Source organism: Odontomachus brunneus, unplaced genomic scaffold (genome assembly GCF_010583005.1).
Source record: "Odontomachus brunneus isolate Ranch 3 - 2012 unplaced genomic scaffold, Obru_v1 Obru_scaffold_100, whole genome shotgun sequence".
Taxonomy (NCBI): domain Eukaryota; kingdom Metazoa; phylum Arthropoda; class Insecta; order Hymenoptera; family Formicidae; genus Odontomachus; species Odontomachus brunneus.
The window spans coordinates 54273-63831 of NW_022639550.1; the positions used below are offsets into that span (position 1 = coordinate 54273).

At 33.5% G+C, this 9559-nt stretch overlaps 1 protein-coding gene across 1 annotated transcript; it reads right to left on the reverse strand.

Moving 5' to 3' along the window:
- Positions 1-5275: 5275 nt before the first annotated feature.
- LOC116848775 (reticulocyte-binding protein 2-like) lies at positions 5276-6993 on the reverse strand. The gene is made up of 2 exons (XM_032825228.1): positions 6828-6993; positions 5276-6300 (listed from the first exon to the last, which is right to left on the reverse strand). The coding sequence occupies exons 1-2, from the start codon at positions 6882-6884 to the stop codon at positions 5782-5784; spliced, it is 576 nt and encodes a 191-aa protein (XP_032681119.1). The 5' UTR covers positions 6885-6993; the 3' UTR covers positions 5276-5781.
- Between the last annotated feature and the right edge of the window lie 2566 nt (positions 6994-9559).

Here is a 9559-nt window from a genome sequence, read left to right on the forward strand (position 1 = left end):
AGCGTGATCTTGATGTTTTCGAGGTACGTATCGTAACACGCAAGCAGCTCCAGTTCTTTTTTTTTGAGAGAGAGAAAGAGCGAATGTGGAACGGACGGATGGACGCGCGCGAATGGTGACAAAGATCGATGAACGTGAATGAACGATCGCACCGTTAGATCAGACCATGCAAAACCGCGAGTTTAAACGCGACATTGTTACGTTTGTAAATGTCGTAATTTAGAGTTCTGCTCCGACGCTGAATTTCGGTTAGTCGAAAATATTCACGAGAAAATATCTCTAGACATTTCGTTATTTTCATTTCTCTCTCTCTATTCTCTCTTATGACGCGTCTCTTTGGTTTCTCTCCTAAAATATCGAAACATTCAAATATTCTGACATTTTGAATATTTGAATATTCCGACATTTTGTGGAACGTTTCGTATTGGATGCAGGTAATGCAGGAGTAGGGACCGATTTTTCCAATCTCTTTGGGGCGCGATCCATTAGACGCTGTAAACACTTTGAAAGAAGAGTCATGATATACGGCGCTTCAAAGCATTTGTAGCGTGTAACGAATCACACCTTCGGTAAGCTAACAGTTAAATTATGTCTGTCTATAAGTCTGTTCGTTTTGGAACAACTTTTGAACTAGTACACGTTAGAATGAAAAAAAGTTTACTTGTTTCATTCTAATTTGCACTAATTCAGAAATTCTTAAAAAACGAACAGACTTTTTCTTCAATTTAAAGGAAAAAATTATATTAACTATAGCTTAGCTGAGAAGTTAGAAAAATCGTTTCTGACTCTGTCAATTTATATCATGTATTACACTACTGTTGCATTACCAATAATATTTTCAAACTTTTTCATTTGCAAGCTTGTCTCATTTTTCCGCACGTGTCTGCACGACGTAATCTTTTTTTGTTTTGTACAACACAGAACATATAAATAACGTCGTTCATGCTCTTGCGTTTGGGTTTTTCTACAGCTCCTAGTCTCTACGTCTCGTAATAAGTTTTACCAACGTTAATGAAGTCTTAACTTGAATTTATATACATGTGCTTATGTTTAAAGCTATGACTTAGAGCGTACTGTCGGGCTTTGTTAAAGAAAGAGAGAAATCGCGATGAGAACAAACGGATGTTGCGTTTTTGAGAAAGCACAATGGAATGCGGAATGTGAAGCGTCGCTCTAACTTAGCTCTTGTAGCGGCTTGGTAATCGATAGAGCTCCGGCAAGCAAGGCGTATTTTATGTGGCATTACGATATACCATATTTTTGCGTGTCGCATTGCCGCAAACGCTGCACTTCGTCGCGTTCTCTAATTTTCCGCGCGATTCACAGAGCTTCCGGTCGCTCGCGTGCGACTTTTTGAGGTAACACATGTCGCTTCCTGATGTCGAGGTAAACAATCTCATGAGCCGGCTCTAGAAATCGCGAGCGCGCGTTTGCGGACTAAATACCAAAAATAACAAGAACTCCGCGTATTGACGTGTTATGAATGTTTTGTTGTGTCATGACGGACAATAATAAGACGTATACATAAAGACTGGTTCGCGGGAGAACTAACAAATATTTTATATTGATGAGTTTTAGAACTCATTAATGGGAGATGTAGCAATTTTTTCGCGATCTATTTAACTTTCTATTTTATTTTATATATATTGTCTTATATATAACTTCTATTTTATGAATATATATTTTAGTTTTTGTTATTAATTTCTCGGCTACCCGCAAAGCTAGTTATGCGACAATTGTTTATTTTGAATGTAGACAAGAATCTTGTCATATATATTTTGATTACTTATAAAAGGCATCTTACAAGTAAACCTACCCAAAAGTTATACTCCGATTTCTTTCTAATTTGGCACAAATGTAGAAATATAAAAAATATTTAAGTCATATTTTTTCATTTTGGCTTACTTTGAGATTCGAACTATTTTTGATTAATTTAGCACAGATTTGAAATATTTCGGTTAGAATCTTGGCTAAAAAAATTTAGAATGGTTTGTGTCTCAGCTATGCCGATTTTGTTAAAATTATTTAACTATATTTTATATACAATTTTATTTCTTATGCATTTTTGTTGTACTTATTAATGATAGGAGTGAGAACATTAAAAAGCTATAAACTGCCCGTGAAACTCAAAATGGGCCAAAATAAAAAAATATTTATTGTACCTTTATATTTGTGTCAAATTAGAAAGAAATCGGACTGTACCTTTTGGATAGGTTTACTTGTTAATAACGTCAAAATCAAAATTGCGAGACATTAGTTAGTGACGTCTTCTGTCTGACAAGGGACTCTCAATCTATCATTATTTGCTTTTGTAATTTTCTTAATCAGAATCGATAAAGTACCTTTTTAAATATAAAATGCCACATCATTTGTGTTGCAATCCAATGTGGCATTTTACATTTCGGAAGGTGTTTTGGATCGATTTTGATCTCAAGAAAAGTACAGAAGTACTCTTGTGAGTAAATCAAATTTGTATTATCTGCGACTTGACATATTTATGATTGGTAAGCTCATATTAACATTTGTTCTGTCTTATCTGTCGCAGTGATGCTGGTTGTTTGGCAAGGAGCTCGCCGTTGCCTGAGTTGCAGCGGGCAGCGCAGCAATCAGGGTCATCAGTTCCATCAAAAGCATCGTCGCGAGCCCATCAGCGAGAAGCTCGACCGGTATCAGCTCGTCAGATCCAGGTAAGACTTATGCTGCAATTCTAAGCAGAATCGTAAATTTCGTAACTTGTTCTCGTAAAATTCGTCAGAACTTATGAGTAAATTTACAAGTCTATGCAATATCATATGTCGTACAATTATTCGTAAATACCTAATATTTCATGTAATTTACGATATTTACAAGTGATTGTACGACATATGATATTGCATAGATTTGTAAATCTACTTATAAATTCTGACGAATTTTACGAGAACAAGTTACGAGATTTACAATTCTGCTTAGAATTGCAGCATTAATCTTTTTGTTTTCCTTATCGAATACTACGTCGATATCGTCATCTCGTAAGTCATGTCTGTTATTCCTCACGGACTACAAAAAAGAAAAAAAACGAAAATCATACGATACAACTTCAGACGTAATCTTTATAAAATGTTCGACACATCAATTATTTTTCTTCAATCGAATATTACGATTACATACAGGATGAGCCAAAAGTCTGGATACACCAAAATATGTCATAAACGATGCATTTTAGAAAAAAATGTTTCGGATAAAAGTTGTAAGGCTTAAAAAGTCGCATTCAACGACAGTAGTTATTTGACCTAGGATGGCGTCGCCAAGGTCAGGACAAAGTCAACTTTGCTTTTTTAAATAGAAACATGTATTTTTTATTACAGCATTTTATTCAATGTAAAGAGACAAGTAACTTTTGCTTGAAAAAATTTTTTATACGACCTCTATTTTCTAAGATATTTACGTAAATATCTACAAAATTATTACTTTCAATAATTTTTTACTTGAATTCTATCAACTTTACCGAAAAATATCAAGAGATTAAAATTGTTTATTTTGTTCTCATAGAGCTCTGAGAATTTTTTCAGGATTTTATATTAACTTTTTAGTACTGCATTTTCTCGCATTTTCTTGAAGTACTAAAAAGTTAACACAAAATTCTGAAAAAATTCTTAGAGCTCTATGAAAACAAAATAAGCAATTTTTATCTCTTGATATTTTTCGGTAAAGTTGATAGAATTCAAGTAAAAAATTATTGAAACCAATAATTTTGTAGATATTTACGTAAATATCTTAGAAAATAGAGGTCGTATAAAAAATTTTTTCAAGCAAAAGTTGTTTGCTTTTTTACGTAGAATAAAATGCCATAATAAAAAATGTATTTCTATTTAAAAAAGCAAAGTTGACCTTGTTCTGACTTTGGCGATATCATCCTATGTCAAATAACTACTATCATTGAATGCGTTTTTTTAAGCCTTACAACTTTTGTCTGAAACATTTTTTTCTAAAATGCATTGTTTATGACATATTTTGCTTTATCCAGACTTTTGGCCTACCCTGTATATACATTTATATAATAATTAGATATTTACACTGAGAGAAAAATAAAAAAACATTCGATGGGCATTTATAATATATTTTCTTACACTAATATAAATATTTTTATATTTATATTAATATAAATATTTTTTAAATAAGAAAATATATATTTTTTTAAAACTTTAGCTCTCTTCGTAAAAACGATTGTTTATTCTACACTCAGAGAAAAAGAGATTGTGATAGTAACTATATAGATGACAACTATATTAGTTTTGTATATATATATATATATATACAAGGTAAGCAAAAAAGTTCTGAGCTTTAGATTTCATACAATCGAAACAACAATTTAAATTTTATTTATCTTCCCGTCCTTTTGCGATTTTAAAGTGTTGACATTTTGCCTTTTAAAATGCCATGCGGTTTGGCGTTTAATGCACATATCTTCAAAAATCAGTAGTGTTCACGATGGCAATAACAAAAGAGAACATATTCGATTTTCCACTTCGCGTTTTATCTGAAGAAAAATGCTGCTGAAGCCACTGAAATGATTTGTACTGCATATGGAGAGAACGCTGTAAGTCATGCTACGTGTAAAAGATGGTATGGAAAATTTCGCCAAGGAGATTTCAGTCTTGAAGATGAATTGCGTGCTGGACAATGCTCGACCACATGTTGCGAAAGCGACTCAAGACCATATCTTTGCGTTAGGCTGGGAACTTCTTCCGCACGCGGCGTATAGCCCAGACATAGCGCCTTCTGATTATTACCCATTCCGATCGCTGCAGCATCACTTGGCTGATACACATTTCGTGAGATTTGAAGAGATACGAAAATGCATTCATGACTTTATCGTTTCGAAGTGAGCCGGTGAGCTTCTATCGTCAAGGAATTCGCAAACTAACTTTTTCGATTCTAACTTTAAAGTAAGAGAAGGATATTTTTGCACATACAAGTACACTCATATATATCGTGAAGAAATTGAACTTCAATTCACTCACCGTCTACGTATCATATGCAACACTTGCATACTCGGACTGCAATGTTCGTGTAACCTTTCAATGGTTAACCTTTCAGTATCTATTTGACCGTTATCGGTCATCGTAAACCTTGATCTGTAATATACAATTTTCACTTGGCCACGGAATATACGACAAATGCTTTCTTCCTGTTTTCTTCCCTTACGCATTTTTCAAACTATTTAAACTAATTTCTAAAACTAGTTCTTTCGCTTACAAAATGCAGGATGTGGAATAGGTTAATTGAAACGTCTCTATTAGAATGCTTTAACATATTTATTGAACTCTTCGTGATACACTGAGGTCGAAGTCGACTCCATCGTGGTGTTAATGCGGATGTGTTTTTTGTTTTTTAGCAAACAGTAATTTTGATAACTGTTACATCACATTATCACGTTAATAGTGATTGTAATTTGATGAAATAAGATGTCGCTAATTGAAACAAAGACACCACATGCGATATTTAATCAATAGACTCGCGAATTAAAGGACAGATGCGTTACAAAATTTATTTACTAGGCTTGACATTGCTAAACTCTTTTAGATATTGTGTGAATTGTTTAGAAGGAACTTCAAAATTCACTGAGGAATGTTTGACACTGTTTAAAAGTGTGTGGCGTCTCTGAACACATCAACTTTAAATGATCCTAAGTTATATCTCGAAGCTAAAATTAATCATCCAAATAAATGTCTGATTTTCTCGTAGTATCCTTTAACATAGACAAGTCGTCAAATATCTTGTTTGTCAACTCCTTCATGTCTTCTACCATATATCTGTCATTTTGTCCCAACCATTTTTAAGAATATCATTTATATTTTCAAGTTTTTCTTCAAGCTCTTCAAGTTGTTTTTTAATGTCCATTTTTACTTCTTCAGTTATTTTTATTCCTTCTTTCATTCCACTTTCTAAAATATTTCTCAAATTCTGTATCTCTCTCTGTATCTCTCTCTGTATCTCTCTCTGTATCTCTTCCTTCTTGTTTCGTATATCATTTAATATACCGGCAACTTGGACTTCCTCCGTGGGATTCGTTTTCTTGGTAATTCTATCTAGTATCTCATTCAGCATTTCATTTATTCTTTTTTCCACTTTATTTTCTATTTCGTCAATTTTATCATCTACATTCTTTTTTACCATATCTAAGGTATTTATTATTTTCTCAAGTTCTGATTTTAGGGAAGCTTGGTTAGCAAATGCTGCTCGATTGGACTTAATATCTTTTATCTTTTCGATAAGGTCCTTCATTACGTTGTCCCATTCTTCTGATTTTGGCGGGAAAGCCTAAAAACAATTTCGGACAAATAAAAGCGATTGTTTATACCTCAATAAGGTATATCATTAAGGTATGTGAAGTAATGGTATAGGTTAAAGTACTATGTATTGAAAATACGTATCATATTGTTTATAATGTCATAAACTGTGTATTGCAGAAACACAAACGGGATAGTAACGTAAGACACTCAAAGAGGATTATCAAGAATTAACATATCGGAATTATATATATTGCATTACGTGTGTGAAAAGAGATATCGGACGTGAAACTAAAATGCATTACGAACAAGATCTGCTTCCTAATTGCCGATAAATGTCCGTTATTATCACTTTCGCGTACAAACTCGCGATGACAATTTATACATTTAGTTTTATACATTTAGTTTTCTTTTAACGGCGTGTTTTACACAACAATCGCTAAGCGTGATAACTTTTATTCGAATATAGATTTAGTTTCACTGTTTCTTGGCATTCGTCTCTCTTGAATCGCGCAATAATTGCTCTCTTATGTTATTATTATCGTTATTTTGACTTACCTGGCTGGTGCAGCACAGGGCCACCAGTACAGTTAATACGAAAATAGCGCGTGCCATTGTGAGTGCGACTTGGTTAAGATAGAAGGTTGAGAAACCGTGGTCGAGTAAAGTCACTTCGAACTGGTACCCTTATATATTGTCCGTAATTTGTTTACTAAGTCTCCCACGGGGGTAACACGGCTCTTATTTGCGTATTATTTGACGTATTATTTGAAATTGAACACTTGCGCCAACTCGGCTTAATAGCGTCTTTGCATGCGATAAGGGTACATGATAAATTGAAACGGCTAATTATCGATTTGCCACGTCGTGCCAGACATCGTAATGTCTGTGACATAACAACGCTTCTTTACTCTTACTGACAAGGGATACGACGCCACATATTGTTGACTTTTGAATTATGGCAATCTGTCAGAAAACACACGTACACACACATAGTCAATAATTTATGTCAATTTTTCGGGGACTTAGTCGATGACGTTGGTTTGCTGAGGCTTCGATATCTCTACCTACTGTGATAACTCTTTTTATCATAAATACCATAAAATTCAAGAGACATTAGGGTGAATATTTTACATATGAAGAGTACATATGCCTTGTAATTCAGTGTTTCATATATATACCCGATAGTATTCCGATGAATATTTAGAAATTAATTTGATGATAATTCCTCAGAACGCATGAGATGCCGAAAGATCATTTAGCCAATAATAACACGTATTGCAACAATAAATGCAATAATCGAATTGTGAAGATACTTTTACGAGTCTGATAATAAATATGTACGATAATAAATATGTATTATCTCGTGACATGTTCGCTCTGTCACGATAATTTGTCAGCGAGATTTTCATCCAACCTGTTTAAACGCATTAATCACGCGATAATCTAATTAAGTGCGTCTAAATAAATGTAATGGAAACAAACACTATCTGAAAAATTTAGAATTTGAAATACTTCTATAGAGTTCTACGGTAATATTATCTTTTTATATTAAGAATAAATAATTCAAAATATAATTCAAAAGTCAACAATATACGGCGTCGTATCTCTTGTCAGTAAGAGTAAAGAAGCGTTGTTATGTCACAGACATTATGATGTCTTACACAACGTGGCAAATTGACAATTAACTGTTTCAATTTATCATGTATCCTTATCGCGTGCAAATACACCATACAGCCGATCTATTTAATATTACGTGGCATGCGTATTATTCATGCGATGTAAAATAAAATAATAGGTTATTATTAAATAAAATAATAGATTAGAATTTAAGTCAGATATATTTATTCTTATGCTATGCGGGAATAAGCATTTACAAAATAAAAAGTTACGTATTATTAAAATAAAAATTATAAAATTATAAAATTAAACGTCGCGTACATGGCGTCTGTGAAGTTGGCACGACGTTTTACAAATTTTTAAAAAACAATGACAGTTCTATTAGCACTTTTCATAGTTCTAGAGTTCTAGATAGAAAATAAAAAGAGTTCCGCATTTTTAATAGCGAAAAACAGTGAAAGAAAAATTGTCGTGCTAACTTCGCAAACCTAGCACGATACGCCCTCCTCTGAAGTACAAGAAATAAATAAATATCACTACTTTTAGCAAGAGTTCCAGACAGTTCTGATCGAGTTCTACTAAAATGTTCAATTAAGAAACAAAATTTCAACAATTACACCTTTTTTATAAACTTTGAATATTACACTCAGCACGACATTTCCGAGAGAAAACATCATTGCCACCATATCTGGCCATTCTATTGATAGTTCCCGTTAGTTTTAGTTGAGTTCTAGTCTTTACGATAAAATTTAAGAAAAGTTCCGGTAGCTACCTATTTTAAATAATTTTTTAATCTTCGAAGTTAGCACGACACTTTCGGAAAAATTGTCGTGTTGAACAATTCTTGCACTTTTAACAACAGTTCTCGACAGTTCTAACAGAGTTCTAGTCCTTACCATTAAATTTAAGAAGAATTCCGGTTGCTAACTATTTTTAAATAATTTTTTAATCTTCGAACTTAGCACGACACTTTTGGAAAAAGTGTCGTGCTGAACATTCTTACGTGTGTGAAGTTGGCACAGCATCTTTTTGCACCGCAAGTTTTAATGCAAGTTCTATTTGCACCCGCAATAGTTCTACAGTTCCTGATAGGTTATAGCAATAGTTCCGCCGAATTTGATAAAAAAATGGCACTTTGAAAATATACGGTGCCAACTTCCCATAGCACCGCAACTTTAAAAAAAAATCATTTCAATGGCATAATCTTACAGTTCTCGATAAGTTCTATAGTTCCTGATAGGTATTAGCAAGAGTTCTGGCCTCTAAGTATTTTTAAATAATTTTTAAACCCGAGCGCTGGCACCGCACAACAAGAGTAAACTATCATTTAAAAGCAGGGTGTAGCCGACTTTTTCGCATTTTTCTGCAGTTCTGCAATAGTTTCAATGATTTTTAGAGGTTTCCAGAAGAGTTCCGGCCGCTAATTATTTTTAAATAATTTTTAAACCCAAGCGCTGGCACCGCATCACAAGAGTAAACTATTATTTTAAAGCGAGGTGTTGCCGACTTTTTCGCATTTTCCTGTAGCTCTGCAATAGTTCCAATGATTTTCATAGGTTTCAAGAAGAGTTCCGGCCTCTAATTATTTTTAAATAATTTTTAAACCCGAGCGCTGGCACCGCACCACAAAAGTAAACTTTTATTTTGAAGCGGGGTGCAGCCGACTTTTT